Below are 20006 nucleotides of genomic sequence, written 5' to 3' on the forward strand. Positions count from 1 at the left end.
ATTAGTTAATAGGAAACAGTGCGCTCTTGCCACCATTTGAGGAACGGAACTTATCAAGCATATCAACAGAGATTCAATACCGCAGAAGAATTAGTTAGAATCACTAATTTATTTGGATTAAAGAATCTCGATGATGACTATGATTTGGTTGAATCTATTAGTTAGAATCACTATTAATGGTCATTAGAGAAATATTCTCCAAATAAAGCTCAAGGTAAATATAATGTTGATGGTTTTACTCTTATGCCTGCAAAAGTAGATGTTTTCTTTCTTAAAATTGATAAGCTATGTATGAACGCAATAGGCGCTACTAACTGTTCTTGTGAGATCTGTGGTGTTAGGTTTCTGCAATGAACGTCAACTTGGCAAACCAAGCCTTACAAGGGTTAGCATTAGAGGAAGTGGATGCCATCAACATTTATATTTCATATCTTTCCTGCATGTCCGAGGTAGTATTTACACGCATGGTAAATTTTATCAATATTACTTATATTTTTATAATTACAAATAAATTTTGATCAATAATTAAAAATAGTTAAAAAAAGTGTATATACCGGCAACTTTTTAATCCACATTTTGCATTATGAATATTGAAATTTAGTTCACAATAAAAAGACAAACAAAAAGGAAATGCTACTTATATAACAAAATTTGAGAAAAATAAAAATATAATCCTAAAATTTAAAATTGATAAAATGGAAAAAAATTATTACTAAATTAAAAGTAAACACGTCAACAAGAAAAAAAATGATAATAATAAAAAAGATGAACGGACAGGTGAACCTGGTGAGGGAAGAAGGAATGAGACCCACCCAGCTTAGACATTCTTCTACGTGTGCGCAAACGGGGAACGTATTATAAGGAGAATGAACAATGACCAAACATTGGGGAGAAATTAAGGCATAGAGGGTAGAGAATTGAGTGCATTGTGATCTAACCATTCAATTCAATTCAATTCAATTCAATTCTCTTTCATCTAGCGTAGGAGAATTATGGAAGCGTGTAGCGGAGGAGGAGGATCTGAACGCGGTGAAGAGAAAGGGTTATTCGAATACTTTGGTTGGGTTTATCACCTTGGCGTCAATTCCGTTGGCCGTGAATACTGTCACCTTCGATTCCTTTTCGTCAGGGGCAAGTGCGTCGCCATGTACAAGCGTGACCCTCACGAGAACCCTGACATTGTATCTTTCTTCTTTTCTCATGCATTATCTGAACATTTAACGCATTTTAAACCTTTTCATTGTAAAATCTACCGTAATCTCACTTGCACTGTGCGCGCGCACATACATTTATATTTACGCGAGTGCGCTGTACCTTTCTGGATTCAAATATTCAATAATGCTTGAGTAAATGTATGACCAAAATGTTTTTGTACCTTCGGAAAAGTTACCACGTGAAAATATGAAACGTAAATGAAAGATAAAAATAATATTTAAAATGTGTCAGTTTTTAATAATTTGAGATTAAATTATGAAACTGAATGTAAAAGTTGGTGTATGAAAAATGTTACTTGTATTCTTTTGTCTGAAAAGTTTTTGTCGATGTAAACTAGCCTCCGATGTTGTCAACCTGTTAACGAGTTTGCCCTACCGCTGTTTTCAACTCTATCGAGTTTACATTACAAGTTTATCCCTTTGGAATTGGAGGCCAATTTAAATAGACAAACTTTTGTGGATCAAAAACAATACAAAGTGACATTTTTCGAGGACTTAAGTGTAATGTTTTAATATTTTTATGGTTTCCCTTATTTTTAATTTTATTTTTAACGTGAGTTGTTATCGCTTATCGTTTTGCTTTTTTTCTTTTCTTCAGTACTTTTTTTATAACACTTAGATATACTGTGTTATATATATAACTTTCCTTTGTTCAGAAACCCATTAGGCAGGGAGTCATAGGTGCCGCACTAATGGTGGAGGAGTTAGGACAACGGAAGGTCCACCATGGGGTAAAACACTAATGTTTTTATCTTTGTATTTACCAAATTTAACTGAATTTGCATTGGATTTGATGATATATACTCTTCTAGGACAACTTATAAAAATAATTTTTTTTTGTGACTTTAAGATATAAATGCTTCATTTCGTTGTAAATTCAAGGGAAGCTAAATATGTTTTATTTCCTTCCCCAGGATCTTTATGTAATACGCTTCTATAATCGATTAGATGAGACCAGAAAGGGAGAAGTAAGTTATAGTTTTTGAATTGTTTCTTTTAATAACTGTTGATAGAGAAAGTTACTTGCCAATTTAGCTTGCTTTTTAACATGTTCAATAGTTTATAAAGATTTCGAGGTAGCTCTTAAAACTTGTTCTTATGCTCCATGAAGAAAAGCTTCATGCAAAAAATGTCTATTAAACTCACAAGGAAATATTACTGGACAACTATAAGACTAGCAAAGAATGTTAGGCACTGTAGTGACAATCAGAACCAAGAACTTGCAAGATTTAGGGTGACTTCTGGATAAGTCACCATTTTAGAGATGACACATATTTATCCAATAGTCAATAGCAATGACAACCTCGTTGGCAAAAAAATCTGCTTATCAAGTTTTTTCCTTGTTTGTTACCATGTTGTTGGGAGATGGCACCAAATGCTTCAATCTAGATTCCCGTAATGAAAACATATAAAAGAAGCTAGCAATTGAAAACTTATTTTTGAAATTGAACGAATCTATGTCTGTGTTGGAGAACTTATTTATTTGAAATGAAATGAACCCCTTCATGCCGTGGATACTATATATTTTTCATTTTAAGTACGGAAATGAGTTTTTTACTTAAATTTTCTTCAAGATTGCTTGTGCTACAGCCGAGGAAGCCCAGAGATGGATGGAAGCATTTGAGCATGCTAAGCAACAGGTATGAGAAAATAGTTGTAAGGTTGCTCTGATAATGTGAATGTTCAATATGTTACTAGTGTTAATAATTGTTACACAACCCAAGCCTGGTTGTTATGGAATGTTTAAAGAGCTGAGGGTTTGAATTAGAGATCATACTCATGGTAAAAGGTTTTCAAGAATATAGGTTTTCATTGTACGTATAGATCATATCGGAGAATTGGCATGTCATCGTAGTATATCCATATTGGTCCTAATATGCTTAATTGAATTTAATATACCCTCTTGCAGGCTGAATATGAGCTGTCAGAAGGAAGTAGTGCCAGAGACAGACTAAACCCGGAAATGGAGTACGTCTTCTTTTTTGTCTTCCAACTGACACCCACTTGAAGCAAATAATTGATAGATAAACATTTATTGAACAGTGTTGTCGGAGTCGCTGATTTGTAATGATTAGTGGTGTTTTTCTGTCATAACTCATACATATTAGCAGGAGATTCCGATGCTTTTGATAATCTCACCCCCAGTTGTGTTTCATTTTCTTTGTATATTTTTCCATAACTTTTTATTATAAACTGCAGGAATTATGAATTTTTAAAAGATTTTGAGGGAATATGCCTTACCGTTATATTACTGTTCATGCTTTTCTGAGTTAAGCTTAATGAATGATCTGTATAATTGTTGAATCATTATCAGATGCCTGCCTTTGAGGTCATCCTTTTATCAGATAACTTATCATAAATTGACATATCACTTCTTTTTCTGTTGTGGAAGGATCAATCTGGAAGGAAATCGACGAAGAGTGAGGCGGTATGCTTCTGGCTTAAGGAAGTTTATAAAAATTGGCCAAGGTAGATTGATTTGCATTAGAGTGAGGAAGCATTGTTTGATGTTTTAACATAATTTTATGTCCTATTTTAAAAAGACTATTAAATTATTCAGATGCACCAGAAATGTATGGAGAGATGCTTGTGCAAGTGTGATTCTAAATTAATATCATTTGTATTTTTCCAATGAATCCCATGTTTGTTTTCTAATTTCTGTGCTTGTTGGTAAGGTTGGTGCCCTTCTATATGTCTCTATTTATATACTAATTGACATTACTTTTGCTCTTTCATTCCGAAGGCCCAGAGACACTCTCACGTATATCATCAAAGATTTTTGGTAGTTCAGATGGGTTTGAAGGGGACACCGGAGATGCATTTGAAGTAAATCAATGGAAATGTGTTCGTACCATGGCTGGTACTTTCTTCTGCCATTACTTGCTCTATTTTGCAGCCAATGCAAGCCAATGTTTTTTGCTTCAACAGCCTTTTCCTAATATTTTTTGAAGATTACAAAATTTGAATTCAGTCTATCCAAAGGTTGTAATTGCTTTCTGATAGAAGATGTTTATTGTAGAGAAAAGAGAAGTAGAAAAATAAAACTAGGGAAGGAAAGGATAATAAATCCTTTAAAACAGAATGACAAAATACAATATAAACCACCAAAAAAAAAAAGTACATAGAAAGCCTTCCCAATCTTATTGTAAATCTGAGAGAGCAACACCTTTGAAGCAACCATGAGCAGAAAACCATGGAAGATCCCCCTTTTAAGAATACTAGAGTAGTGTCCCTCTCCAACCACACATGCCCAAAGACAGAAAATTATGCACAGCAAGAACCAAACTTTAACATCATAACCTTCTTGTATATTCCAGCAAACCCTCTATGATCAATCTCAAAAGTTGATATAGAGTATAGTGCTGCACTTATTTATCTATAACAATACCAAAAAGGGTATTCAATTTAAAATTCATGTATTCTATATATTATAAAAAAAAATCATTAATCAAAAGAAAAAGGACAAAAAAAAAAAGAAGAAGAGAAAAGTAAAAGAAACCGTGGAATGGAAGCAAATCATAAATTATATCTGTTTTGGATAAGGCAACTTGAATAGTGGTCTACATAGTTTTTCCTCTGTATATCTGTTTTTAGACTATTCAAGACATTTGATGATGCCTGCTTGTAATTCTCGCTTTTAGTGGTCATGATTAAAAAACCTATAGTTGGATCTATCCTTATCCTTTTAGATGCTTTTTGTTTGTGGTTTCAGGCATTAGAATTTTTGAGGATGTTTCTGATAACAAGGTATGTATGCACATTACTCATGGGTGATACTGATTCTCATCATATATCTTGAAAACTAATCAGCTATGAATTCATCTATGTTATTCTAACGAAATTTGTAAGAGTACAATACTTGCCTTTTGTTTTTATCATTTGTCAATACTTGTTTCTCTCTAGGTAAGTATTTTGCTTTAAAACCAGAATCTCAAGTTTGCTTTAACAGATGTTCTTTAAACATAGGATATATCTTCTTCTGCATGTGTATGAAAAACTGTTACTTATAATGATAACAGATTGCTAATTACCTGAATGATACATGAAGTGATTCATTGTAAGTTGAACAGACTTCATGACACAAAAAAAACTTGGTAAATTTTAGATATAAATATTATGATAAATGAACTTAAAGGAATGGGTTTCCAGTTCAGGAATTAAACTAGATGTGAAACTTTTCTCTAAGTAGTTTCTGCTTTAAGATTCAAGCGCTTGGTTAATTCATGAAAACTTCTATATTCCTCATTACTATTGGTTATTGAAGCCATTACTGATTGATCTAGGAAGAAACATCTCAAGTATTCAATCATATATAGACTCGGATTATATGAAATGAGATATTTATGTGGAATTACCGGAAAGTAGTGTTAATTGCATGCTAGCTCTTTAACTGCTAGGTTGTTACGGTTCATTGAATAAAATATTAACTTATGTATGTAATTATTAATTATTAAACAATGATAAAATATTGTTCATGTGAAAGTGAGATGTGGAAAAAATGGTGTGATTATATCCTTTATTTTATCAAGAAGATTTGTATGCAGTTAAAGATTTTAATTGGTCTATTTGGTTCCAATCATATTGTGTCTGACTCTTTTATACCCTAATGCAAAATTATAGTTCAAAAAGCTGGTCCTTTTATTTCCGCTATGGTTAACGATAAATTGTATTCTTTTCTTCCTATGATGAAGATCACAACTTATGATTGACTGAGTTTTAAAATTGTAGTATCTGTTCATATTTTTTATCATGAGTTTATTATTTCACCAAGTCAGTTTCACTTTTGCTTTTATTTATCTGTTGGTGAAAAGACACAGATGTTTTTTGTTTTCCTTCATATGGAAATTGAAGCATGAAGTGGCTTTCATTTGTTCATGATGTTAATTAGAAAGTATTGTTGATAAAACCATTGTTTGTGTATGCCTGTGTATCCAACCTTTACTTAATGATAATGAATCATCTAGTATTCATAGTGTTAAAATATATTTGCATGTGCTTGTTGTATACTTTTGTTGTCCTATTATTTTGTCTTTGACCTATATCACATAACAATTGAACAAGTACTTACTTTTGTTGTCTTAATTTTTTTTGTCTTTGAAACTGCTTTAATATTCTTTCTATGCTTTGTAGAATGGTAAGGGTGTCCTTGTTAAATCAGTTGGTGTTATTGATGCAAGTGCAGATAGTGTTTTTGAAGTGTTTTTAAACACTGAACGACAGAAAAGATATGAGTAAGTTTCCCATTAAAAGTACTTTAGAGTCTTCACAAAATATTGGGGAGCTTATTCTTTTGTATAATAACTTTTTCAGGTGGGATATGTTGATGGGTGACTTGGAGTTGGTAGAGTCTTATGATGGCCATTACGACATTGTTTATGGAACATACGATCCTAAGTATTTAACCCGGTAACCAATAAATGTTGTCATTTTTAAATTTTTAGGGCTCATTTATTGGCCAAGATAGGATAAGAATAGCTAGGAAAGGAGAACAGGAAAACAATGGGAAAGGATATGAGCATGGTAATCTCTTATCCCATCTAGTAATTAATGCATACTAAATAATTTAGTAAATAGTAGTATAAATTGCATACAATGATAAAATTACCGTTAGAGTACAAGAGTGAACAAGTTGTAGTAATAGTAAACAATTCCAGGTCCAGTTGCTCATACTAGTAAAACGAATAGTCGAACTGCTTCAACCAACATCAAGTGCACATAGACCATGTTGCTCGCACTGGTTGATTGCTACTGTATTCTTTACTTAGGTAGAAGCAAGATGCGTTTCTCCTAACTTGGTGAGATCTATTATTTTTAGGATCTTTTACTGTAAAATGACAAGGCTTTGTACATGAACGCAATTCAAGGGAAAAATATAAGAAACATATTAGAAAAACTTTCCCTTCTTTTCTCCTCCCTTATTAAAAACTAAGACAGTAGTTATGTAGTGTGGGGGGGGGGGGGAGAACAAAAATTGTATATCCTATCCTCCTTCTTTTGAACCAAATCCCCTCCTCCCATAGGATAATTTTAAATATATTGATGAATAAGATTGGATTAGCTAACAAGATAGATATATCCTATCCTATTAGCTCACCAAGAAATAACCTATAAACAAACTAAACTATCCTATCCTATCTTCCTATCTTGACCATCAAATGACCCCTAAAATTATTGCAACTGGATTGCTACTATAGTATTTCCATTTATAAAAAAATTTATGTATTCTTGTTAAAATAGTTCAGGACTTTCTCCTTTTTGTAAGCATGGATTGTTATAATTGATAGATATTTGCATGCTCTCTTAACTGGACTGAACCGATTTCAGCCTACATTTTGCAAAATTCTTTATATTAGAAATGCACTATTATTTTATGGGTTGTGTTTTGTTTTATTGTTTGTTCTATCCATGGGCTAACTATTTGTGACAATTTAGTTGCCTTGTAGTTATAATGTCATTGATTATCTGCCTTTTCTCCTGTTGCTTTATTAATTTATATTTGCATCAGTGAATAGGTAGCAAGTTTTACTCAAATTATTGTAACTTAATGCATGTTTTACTTTTAAAACTGTCTATTCATAAATTTCATATTAAAACCTAATCCAGGTGGCATTCGAAGCGGGATTTTATTTTCTCTAGGCAATGGTTTCGGGCACAAGATGGAACGCACAGTAAGAATAAGAATTTTCTATAATTTATTTTTGTTGAAATTTCAACAGGTGGATGCTTTTAAGTAATACTTGTCAAATTGAAATAACTCCCTAGAAGTGAAGTTTCTCTAATTAAGCATAGGGTTAGCATTCATTTTTCTTAATCTTATGCAAGCATCTTATCAATTCTTTGGTGCAGCAGTTTACTATTAATATGTTGTTGTTGTAGCCTTGATTGGCATAGATCATAAGAAGTGATTCTTGTGTCTGTTAATTTACTTTGAATTATGCTGTACTTTGACTTTGTTTAATTATGCTGACATATGTGTTTATGATTCAGCTATCTTGCAATTTCCTGCTATACATAAGAAAAAGCCTCCAAGATCAGGATATCGACGAACAAAAATTAATCGTAAGATGTATTCTTTGCATAAGTAATTTGTCTTCATTATTGGAGCATTAGCTTTGGGAATATTTTGTGTTGACTTTGTTTTGAATTATTTGCATCCTAAAAGCTTAAGTGGTTTGAGACCAAGCCAACTGTGTAGATCAACCCTCTGCCTCCGATCTCATGTTTTGTTGAAAGCAAATGAAAAGATGAGAAAAAGGTGATTCAAACCACAAGGAAATCTGTGTAATGACGACTTTATATGATCATATAATAGTGAAACATCACTACTGAGGCACTCAAACCACCTGGAAAACATTGTTTTCTCTCTTTATATGATCATATGAAGTTTGAATGATAAGGGATACTCTATACCGTAAAAAGAAAATACAAAAAAAGAACAAAAGAAAAAGATCAATGAAGAAAAAGCTACCCATTCTCCACATGTTTGTCATGAAAATTCCCAAACAGGACCACATGCTTTACACCTAATCTTTATTCCAAATTGTTTGCTTATCCAACAAAACCGCCGTAAAGATGTGAGAGTTATACTCCAATCTAATGCACCAAAGTTGAGCATAGATTGCAACATGTCATTAGTATCATTTCTATGAAGTATAGAAATTCTAATAAAATACTAGAACTTAGAGGGAGTAGTGCTGCTTTCTTATTTGAGCTCATTCAAGGGTTACAGTCAATTGTATGAATATAAAGTTTCTACGTTTTTTACCGATTATCCATTGTATGGTTTCGACCATAATGCATAGGATGCTAATAGAGCAACCCAAGCATATTTTAGTCAGTGGAAATCTATCTCACATGGCAGGTTGTATGCCAGTTTTTGGGAGGACCATTCAGTAGTACATCCCTCCTCTTATAATTAGGTTTTCCCGTGACTCTATTGCACAATTGATATAGTTCTCAAGACTCTACTTTTTCAAGGTATTTCTACATTTTATGTAACTTCAATGATAAGAATCCTTTGGGTTGGAGATTCTCTTGGCTCTCCTTGACTCCATTCATCTGTCCCCTAACCCAGATAACGGTATTGGTCTCTCGATACTTCTGGGTGTTTTCGTGCAAATCTTACTCTCAAATCTCAATTCCTCATTTGGTGAATATCATATCATTTCTTTTTTATTAGACTGTTTGGAAATCCTAAACTCCCTCTACAGTTTGCTCCTTCATTTGGAAAATAATGCTTAATTGATACCAATGACATGTTGCAAGTTTGTAAGGATCATAAGGCTATTTCCTCTTTTTATTGTTTCATTAGTTTTATACTGTTTGTTTTTCTTTAAGAGGGATATTTTATTTTATCTTTCTAACTCTTTGTCTAAATGAATTTCATTTTTATTAAAAAAAAACAAAAGAAATACTTTCAACAGCGAGGTATTAATAGATATTTATGGTTCTTATTCATACGCTAGTATACCATTCTACAGGTCCTGGTATTTGTAATCCTAATCAGAATTCTCTTGCACACTCTCTTTCATTTCAAGTATATTAAAATTTTGGGCAGTCTGAAATCTTTTGGAACTGTCTTTTGATACCTTGGTTTTCTTTTGAACTTTGTAGAATCCATTTAATTGCCCTTGTTCTTTCCCATTAATTGATATTCTTACTCCTTGAGATTTGTGGTGTGCTTGCTTTAATTCAATCAAAGGTTACATCAACAAGTGGTTTGCTTCTGGTTATGGTAGAAACTGCATAAAATCTTAATCTTCCTTTAAATTTATTACTTTCTGAAAACTGATGAAAAGTAACATAAAATATTACCATTGAGTTCTTTATGACTGTTAACCAATTTTAGCCTCATGTGTATTTTTTTGTGGCTGAAGCATCCACATGGGAGATCAGATATTTGAACACACCTATGGGATCAAATAGATCAAGATGTTTAGTGACCCAAACTTTAGAGATACACTCTGCATACTGGCATCGATGGAAGAACAGCCAATGCTCAAAATTTGAGAAGAGCATCCCTTATGCATTGTTGTGCCAAGTGGCAGGTCAAGTAATTGAACTTTTGTTTTCTTCTTGTACCTATCCAAACTCTCTACAAACATTGGCGATTCAGACTGTGAAAAGTATGAGATATAAACTACTCACATCTAATCATTTAATTTTTCACTCAGTTTTGGGGTATAAATTCTTTTTTCTTTTTTCATTAAATTTAAACTACTCACAAATACAGGAGAAATTCTTTGCCATAATATCACGAAAAAAAAAGGGGATAACTGAGGGGAATGTAGAAAAAGCTTTGAATATTATTTAGTATCCCAATTCAGAGAAAAATAATTTTGGGTAGATTCATATCTGATTACTTGATATCCGATACCATTTTATTGTTACCATCATATATTTGGAATCATACGATAGAATAATAAAGAACTGTTGGATACTCATTTTGAAAATTGGAATCAGTGATGATTGACTGGTTCTGTTTTCCTGGGGTTCCATTAGTTGGACCATCTGTAATCTAATTTATATACTTTCCTTAAAGGGATTGTTTGTATTTAAAAGCCTTCCAGTTTTTAGCTGTTGTGATAACTTCCTTTGTTAGGGAAAGGTCTCATTCCTTACCATTTTAGGATCCTAACTTACTGACAGTTTCATTATTTATTTCTGCCATTGAATTCATATTCCATTGTGGATTGAAAACCCAGATTTCTTCTTAATTCCAAATTTGGCATGGTATTAGAGCTCACTCTGAACTACATATTAGTCTGTTAAAAGCACTATTCCTCCATGACTGGTGGGCCAGGGAGCTCTAGCCAGCATGAAATCAAAATTGGTAGCTGGCATTTCGAACATCCCCAAATAACTATAAATAATCAAATCCTGATAAATAAAGAAGTAGGGGTTTAGGGAAAGAAAGAACAACCTTCAACATCTTTAAATCATCCTTTTCCATTTCAAAAACAAAATAGAAACTAAAAAAATTACATGATGTATACTATCAGGGTGATGTGTGGCCTTCATTCCCATATTGAACAGTGCCAGTTAATACCTGTTGTTAAATAATGGCAGGTCTAAAGGAATATATTGGAGCCAATCCGGCACTCCACCAACAATATGCCACCACTGTTGTTCATTCCAAAATCTCTGATGCTTCTATGTCCCCTGCTGCGTATATAGATGCAGAAGTGCAAGATGAGTTTTATGATGCAATCGCTGCTGAGTCGTCATCTGATGAAGAAAGTGATGAGGATAAGGAGCTAGATCAGGTTTACTTCAATCTTCTTATCAACTACAAGAAAATTTTCAAAAGAAATGAATGTTATTTGTGTGTGCCGGGTTTGAAAGAAACATTTAAGTACTTTTTCTGTTAAGTTCTATAATTTAATACCTTGTTCAATTTGTCAGGAGCAGAGAGTCAAACAAAAGCGAACTGCAGGTCAGCTTTTTCCTTTGTTTCTCATTATATTCAAGGGATAAAGGCCAAAAAGGAATTATAATAATCTTTGTTTAGTTCAATTTATTTATACCATCCAATTCCCAAATACATCAACTGCTTGATTCTAACTTCAAAATAAAAGTTGATTTCTTAATCTGATTCCTCCAAAATTGACAGTACGGGATCATATTCTTCAAAGAATAGAACAAAACCAAAAATGTAGGCAAGACATACAATAATTCTAGTCATTACATGCAATTGAATCCATATACATGTTGGAGTCACCTTCGTTTTTATAATGTGTTCTGTTTTTGGATTTCTTTTTTACTTGAGTCCTTCAAACAGATGTCTTATAATTTGTGCCTTTCAAATATAACTTATCGAAAAGGGGATCTTATGGTTTGTTATCTCTTTTATTTGGACCTTAATCATCTATTAAATGCGTAGTGGCCATATAATTCACTATTCCCTTGAGGAATAGAAAAAAAAATGCTAGATTAACAGAGATGCCAATTACAATTGACAAGGACAATTAAAATCACTTCAGCTTCTTAATTTCTCAATTCTCCTTTTACCTTCTTACCATTCTAAATTTCAGTCTAAACAAACTATTTGGTCATTCTGCCTTCAGCTCCAGAACTAACAAAAGAATTAGACCCTCAAGCAAGACCTATCTCAATTGATGCATGTGACTTGCATGGTTCTTTACGCAAAGGAGAGAATGAGAATGACACAGACTGTTGGACTTCTCCTAGTGGTGAAGGATTTATGATTAGAGGAAAGAACTACCTGAAAGATAATTCTAAGGTGAGTTAACCATTTAAATCCATTGATTTATGTGTTGGCATTGCAGGGCGTGATTAGAGTGGGATTTTCCTATCTGAACAAATAATAATGATAATGATAAAAACAGATTTGAAAACATTCCATACTAAGGTGTGCACCAGAGCAAGGCACAGGATGAATAAGAAAAATTGTCAATAAAATAAATTATAAAGTTATAACAGCTTTAGTATACTTTTTTTTTTTTAGAAATTGCAATAATTTGATATTAGAAGAATAATATAATAGTAATTTTTTTTTATTCAAAAGAATCTAAAAGAAGTTTATGGAATGACACCAAGAGGAAACAACTCTTAACACTTGAGTTTAAGTTTTCAACCAAAATATTAATAAAAGCATTACATATTTTTATCCTATCATAATTTGATCTATTATACCATGATTTTTGTTACTTATTCACTTTATGTCTGATAAAATTAACTAAGAATTAAGTTTGTTGAATTTGTTGTCACATGTTTTTCAACTGTAAAATGAACTATAAAGATGAAGAATTTATTGTAGTGAAAATTTTGAGTCATGATCATTATCTTTTTTAATATTTTAGAAAAATAATATAAAGAAATTATGCTAATATCGTATGATTTATACCTGTTGTATTTTTATTAATTCATTAAAAATTAAACAAGCTACTAATATTTTTACAATCATGGGATACTAGAATCTTCATCTGCCAGTGTTTTGAATCATTTCCCAACAATCCATCCTGTTTAGTTCGTACTCTTAGTGAGGATGGTTAGTTGGTCACAAAATCTCCCTTCTTAGTATGATTGTGTAGCTCCATTGGGCTTGGCCCCATTTATTATATAAAAGGTATGTAAAAATAATGTAAGAGTCATCATAATCAAATTTATATTATTATGCAAGTTAATGGTATTTTAATAAGCAAAGAATCAGTAAAAATTTTCTTATTTAGAATTTTAAGGCAAATTTGGGAAAAATGTCTTTAGGAGCTTATAAACCCTGGATTAAAAAAAGGTATTAGAAGGACAATGTATATGGTACAAAATTTTATTCATTTTTCTTTTTCTGAAATTTAAATATGACATTGGTAGTTCATATGCTTCAAGTTTGCCCCTTATTTTTTATCCAATAAACACTGGGGGATTTCAGGCATATTGGTAATTTCAATGCTCTTCAATTTTTCAAAGATCTAAATCTTTAAACTTTAGAACAAGTAACATGTTTACAAATATTCTTGTGTTCTGGCTGATGTCATGGACATGAAATTTCTCATGCAGGTAGTTGGAGGAGATCCTCTTCTCAAGCTCATTGCAGTTGATTGGTTAAAAGTTAATAAACCTGTAGACAAAATTGCACTGCACCAAAGAAATCTGGTTCAGGTAGAATTGATATTATAAGATTTTTTATCTTTAATATTCATATAGATTGTTATGTAATAGAGTTGGAAAAATATGCTCAATTTTGTTTTATATGTAGATTTAAGAAAATGACTTTCTCTAAACCATTAATTAAGTCAAGCTTTAAAATTTTTCATGTTCAACTGAAAAAGTTAGACTTTATGGAAATTAATTACTGCTTTAGTCTCTCTCTGATGCGTACCATCATCCAATCATTATTTGAATGGAGTTTTTTTGGCTTCCTCTTCAGTTTGCATTAAAGCATAGTTTGTATATAAGTTCTAGATGCTTAATTCTGATTTAGTTTCATGATTTTGCCAGTTATGTATAATGCCATATGTATGGTTGTGTCCCCTTTACGTTCTCTTCTACATTTCATTTCAATGTGGGTTGCCATGTGTTCCAAAATCCAGATCATCTATTTTTCAGTCATATCTTCACTTGTGAATTCTGTTCTGGGATAAATTCTGTTACGATATATTACATAACAATTACATGTATATATAGGAGTCTAATCCTAATATTTACATAATAGAATATCTAATAATAATTTCAATGAATAAACAGAAATAATGAAAATAAATCTATAAAATAAATAGTAATAATAAGGATATATTCTCAACACCTTCACTGCAAATTCTTAAAATTAGTGTTCTAGTGTGTTGTGCTTTTTAATCTTGTACATGCTGTAGGTTTGAAGCTCGTGGTCAAAATTATGTGTGTTACCTTAATATTCTGGAAATCATATGATGAAGATTTTGAGATTCTTAATGTTTTATATTAAAAGTCATTACACTGTGTAATCCTTCCCTTCTGAATTGCAGTCAGAAGCTGGGAAAAAGCTTCCATTTGTCCTTGTATTTAATTTACAGGTAAGGATATCTTTGTTATTATTTATCATATACATTATTTTACTACAAAAGTGAAGCTTAATTTTAATAAGCATGCTAGTATTACAAAAACCATCCTTTGGTATTTGGTTGGGCTCTTTAAGATGGAATTAAAGCATAGTTGACTGATAGGTATACATAACTCTATCTCTTAAGCAATAATTCTAATTAAGTGGTTATCCAGCTAGCCTCTGTTAGCAACAGCCCAATTAGGAACAAATTATGGAAGTACATGCTAAAACCTCTAAACTTAAGAAACTTCTAAGTAAAACTGTGTGATCTCCTGCAAGAGAATTCTCATATACATACTGTTTAATACAATCTGATATTCTGCCCCATAAATCAGCTAAATTTCCATATATACATTTATCCCGCAGCTAAGCATCTTAATTAAGAGAGGATAACAGTTTTACAAAATTACAACTGTATTGACACAGGCTTTTCTGGCTTTAAATGTGGCTATCCTATGCTAAGAATTTGCTGGTTTTAATGACTAGTTGTTTTGCCAATTATTTCTGCTTTTAATGGCCAGCACGTTTTCTCAATTATTCCATTGATATCCACCCTCAAATTGATGCTGCTAAGTCGATAAGCATCAATTTTCCTTCTATGAAATCATGGCACTGATGTGTCAATGATTTTGTGTAAAAAACATCTAGCAGATTTTATTTCAGCTACCCCATTTTGTTGGGGAGTTGAGGGGCATGACCGCTGAGTTACAATACCATTAGTTTGCCGGAATTCTTGACATTAGTTTGCCGGAATTCTTGAAATAAATTAGATGTGTATTCCCCTCCATTATTAGAGTATAATTTTAAAGAAAACTAGGTTTCGATATAAGCTTGTAAAAATTGAAAGCATAGAATACACCTTCAAAGCATAGGAAATAGACCCAAGTGAAACAACTATAAAACTATTATTTGTAATTAGTATGATTTATAGCTGGTGTCTCCTTCCATAAATCACTATGGATTATATCAAAAGGTTGTCCTACATCTGATTTATGTTTTGGGAAGAGGTGGGGACTCTTCTTTTACAAGAAAACCAGACTTTTGCAACTCATGAAGTAAATTTGAGTTTAGAAGTCCAAGACACTTATGCCACACATGGTAATCAATGTTAGAAAAATTACGATTAATATAAAAGAGATGAATAGATAGGGCGGAGCCGGCTGAAGGAAGGGCTTGCGCCCCTGCAATCTTTATAAAGCAAGAACCGAGAAACTTGACCTTGAGAAAGAAGCTCCTTAGCATAAGCACTAATTAAGAAACCTACCTTTTGACAACCTTACTAATAGAAAGGGGAAAGCTCCAGGATGCGAAGAAAGCTCGAAGAGCTTCCCTTATATATATTCTAGAAAGGTTTGTAGAAAGGGACTTCTTCTAATAAAGTAGGGGCTTCAAAGCTAGCTTGTAGTTTAGGGGTGCGCAGGTTTGGAACCCTATACAAGACAAGAGGCTAGCATGCAAATGGCTTTCTCTTATGGGGGCTCGCTTCAAAATTTTGGCAAGGAAAAATTTGAAGAAAAATATAAATCTCCAGTGAAAGAATAATTCATACAAAGAAGATAAAGAAGTACAGAAAACGAGATAAAAAAACACTGCTAAAGGAACCAAGAAGCAATATCAGCCTAGAGTTTTGATCAGTCATTATGAGTTTTCCTGATTGATAAAACCTCCCTCCATGCTGATTGGATATCCGCTTAACTCTTCACTATACTCCTGTAGTTACTATCCTCTCTCTCCTGACCCATTCACTGGAGCATGTTCGGCTGGAATACCTCCATTCTCATTTCTTCATGATCTCTGGACCTTCCCACTAACATTCCCAAGAAGCATATTCTTGATGATCTTTTGTTGAATGCTGGCTTTACAGCTTAATATGCTTCGTTTATTGGTTCCTTCAAATAATCTTTTTGCTTATAAATAGTATGAAAGATGGCAGACATGTTGTTGTTAGTCGCCTCTGACAGTGAATGAAGGTAGATTTACAAAATGTACAGTGTTAAATGCTCCCCGTTGTGACCAAGGAACGGATTTAGCTAATTTTCTTATTGAATATCATATGAAGCATAAACACAGTTTTAAATGTAGCTGAAATCACAAATATTGTACATTATGTTCATCTTTGTCTATAGTTAGTCAATCTGTGGTGTTGCCAACAATGTCATATTTCAATGGGCGAAGAGATCTTTGTCTGCATGAATGTGTATGTATGTATGTATAACCAGATGCAATGTGAAATTTGTTATATGTATATGGATCTGTTTATCAAGGCATATTTTTATTTCATCATAATTCTCAGGTTCCAGCTAAACCAAACTACAGCTTGGTTCTATATTACGCATCTGACAGACCTATAAATAAAGATTCTCTACTGGCTAAGTTTTTAGATGGAAATGACACATTTCGGGACTCCAGATTCAAATTAATTCCAAGCATAGTTGAGGTGTGTGATTCTCAAATGAAGAGTGATATGCCCTTTTTGATGCTTAAAAGCATTGAGCAGCTAATGATTTTCAATGGATACAGGGATATTGGATGGTCAAGCGAGCTGTTGGGACAAAAGCTTGCTTACTGGGGAAAGCTGTGACTTGTAAATACTATAGACAGGACAATTTTATGGAGGTATAGTTACAATAGCAAGTTAAGAAGTAAAAATTTAGTTTATGTTGTCTCTCAAATATTACAGAACAACTTTGAAGTTTCTGCCTTTATGTATAGTATTGCCTGTTCTGCAATGTTAACTTGAGTTTAGAATATTCTACTTTTCAATGGTATTCCCCAGCTCCTATTTGTCCATTAAATTCTGATGCAATTTTTTCTTGAAAATATTATGCTTCACATCTCTCCATATTTAATTTTTAAGTAATTTATTACATATAGTTTGAGAATTGTGTTGTTTGTCAGCAGTCCTTATTTTGGAATTAAGAAGGCACACATAGGTGCACACGAACAGCCCTCTCCTGTCCATTCCAAATTCCTAGACGTGTAAATTATACCGCAGTTGTAACACAACCGTTCACATTTTTACCCTTCCTACAAGCAAACTACCATGTTAATTTACCATCTACTCTTTACGCAACAGTGGTATCACACTACATTTTTAATCCCATCTTTGTTTTAGTTGTGGTTCAGTGCAACTGACATTACAATATTAACTTCGTAAATTTCAAGTCCCCATTCACATCAACTACAGGATCTTGTGGAACCTTAATTTTATTTTGAAATTGGTTTAATTTGCTGCTTGCCAATCATTAAAGATTCCCAATTCAGTCTTGTTGAAATTGTGAAACAATATGCTGAACATGGAATTGAACTTCAATATACCTGTAACTTTTCTGCAGATGTTGTAATTTGTCTGCTGGATTACACTTTGATTGCAGTTTCCTGTATTATGCAGATAGATGTAGATATTGGATCATCCTCTGTAGCTAGGAGTGTCATTGGCCTTGTTTTGGGATACGTCACAAGCCTAGTTGTTGACCTTGCAATTTTGATAGAGGTTTGTGCCTTTATGATCATAATATTTATGGACAAACTATGCTCTTTTTCCATGCTCCTTTGAAGTAGACTTCTGAATTGTGAAATTATGTGATTTATTTGGTATATTTTCTTGGGAGAGGGATGCTCATGTGTTCAAGGGTAAACGGATACATTTGTTATGGGAGAGGATTATTTTTACAGTGTGGCTTCTGTTTGGTGCCCTACTCATGGTCTTTCTAGGTAATTTGCAATGCTGATAATGCAGAGATTATGCAACCTTGTATATTTGAGCAAGTTTATCTGTTTCTTTCTTTCAGCTCTTGGATTTTGCAGGAATTCTTATACTATATTGTACTTATGCCTCCCTTATGCCTGCAAGTGTAATATTATTTTATCGGAAGTAATATATGTACATACATACCACAGGCTCACCATCCCTGATTTTAGATAAGATGCCATATAACAATAGGGAAATTTGCATGTTTCTGAGAGGGGAGATGGTGAGCTGATATGAATGTTTCTGAACTGAATCATTTACTCCTACCGAATAAGAATTTGCTTAAATTTCTTTCCAACTTATAGAAGTTTTCTTTATTAGTATTAAAGATAAACCATTCCTCTCAAACCAAAACATTAAATAACCAAAATAAAATATTTGAATTTTGTTGTGTCCATACTTTGTCTCAAGTTATTTTAGCTGAGAATCATGAAGTAAATGTCCTGCAAAATGTTGAATTGCCACGAACTCTTGGCGTGTTTGGTTTCTTGCATAAAGCTGTACACATCTATTGCCTTCCAATAGTGTGGGCTAGTAATAATAAATGAATTAACTCTTGGATTCATCAACCTTTTCACTTGATCCACATATTTACTGATGCCATATTTGCAGGCAAAAGAAGAGGCAGAGCTCCCAGAGTATATTCTTGGAACTGTCCGATTAAACCGCTTAAAACCTGAATCTGCGGTACCATTTGAGGTTTGAGGTGTTCTGCCAAAAGTATTAAATAGTCTGGTTCTACTTTTTCATTTGGCTCAAATGTTTTCACTCACACTGAGTACTCAAATCAGATTTGATAATCTGATTATTTTTCTGTAGAAACATGCAGCTCTTTTGCTTTTATTTTCTCCCCGTTGATTCCAACTTAATCAAGATGGGTCCCCTTTATAAGTTTACTGGCCCCTTGTTTTGATTCTGTTGCGTGTGTTGCTTCTTCTTCTCTCCCCTCGTCTATGACATTCCCACGGGAATGGATCTTCTCATGTTCAAATTTCAAAAGACAAGGCCATATGTAATTTTTGTATCAGTCTCTTTCTTGATAGACATTAAATAAGTTAAGACCTCGTAAAACTTACTAAGGAGAGATGTGAGAATGATTTACATTTGAGGATTGAGGTTGCCCTTTCCAATGGCAACGGCTATTTCTGTGGGGCTGACATGTAAACCCTCTGCTTTGTCTAAAACTATTTTATTCTTTACCAAAAATGAAAAGAAAAACAAAAAAACAGAAAATAAGTGCATTTAGTGTGTTTGGATAGTAACTATCAAAAAAGTAATTTTAAAAGAGAATGATGTTTGGATACTTTATTCAAAATTACTTTTGGAATATGTAATTACTAAAATGGCCTTTTATATCCATATAACTAAAAATAAATAAATTTGCCATAGTAGTTTTGTTATCATGTCTAGCATGAGTAAGTATTGTTACTAATTTTTTATGGAATATAGAATTAGAAGTCCCCAATACATGTGAAAAAGTACAAAAGAAAAATCAAGAAACAAT

The 20006-nt window shown here is 32.7% G+C and overlaps 1 protein-coding gene across 1 annotated transcript; it reads left to right on the top strand.

Moving 5' to 3' along the window:
* The first annotated feature begins 992 nt into the window (after window positions 1-992).
* Window positions 993-19207, top strand: LOC113852365 (protein ENHANCED DISEASE RESISTANCE 2-like). Its single transcript, XM_027482592.1, has 22 exons — window positions 993-1181; window positions 1871-1945; window positions 2129-2182; window positions 2789-2854; window positions 3124-3182; window positions 3607-3683; window positions 3958-4074; window positions 4927-4961; window positions 6345-6445; window positions 6525-6620; window positions 7818-7882; window positions 8202-8273; window positions 10091-10261; window positions 11283-11479; window positions 11619-11649; window positions 12281-12456; window positions 13731-13832; window positions 14675-14722; window positions 17045-17188; window positions 17272-17367; window positions 18143-18244; window positions 19115-19207. The coding sequence occupies exons 1-22, from the start codon at window positions 993-995 to the stop codon at window positions 19205-19207; spliced, it is 2166 nt and encodes a 721-aa protein (XP_027338393.1).
* The last annotated feature ends 799 nt before the right edge of the window (window positions 19208-20006 follow it).

This window comes from Abrus precatorius, unplaced genomic scaffold (genome assembly GCF_003935025.1).
Source record: "Abrus precatorius isolate BTA unplaced genomic scaffold, Abrus_2018 Scaffold10, whole genome shotgun sequence".
Taxonomy (NCBI): domain Eukaryota; kingdom Viridiplantae; phylum Streptophyta; class Magnoliopsida; order Fabales; family Fabaceae; genus Abrus; species Abrus precatorius.

What these genes read in the sequence shown, in the direction of transcription:
- LOC113852365 (XM_027482592.1), top strand. Translation starts at nt 993, where the DNA reads ATGGAAGCGTGTAGCGGAGGAGGAGGATCTGAACGCGGTGAAGAGAAA. An exon ending in AACGGAAGGTCCACCATGGG is followed by an intron (nt 1,946 to 2,128) that starts GTAAAACACTAA and finishes TTCCTTCCCCAG; the next exon opens with GATCTTTATGTAATACGCTT. An exon ending in ACCTGAAAGATAATTCTAAG is followed by an intron (nt 12,457 to 13,730) that starts GTGAGTTAACCA and finishes TTTCTCATGCAG; the next exon opens with GTAGTTGGAGGAGATCCTCT.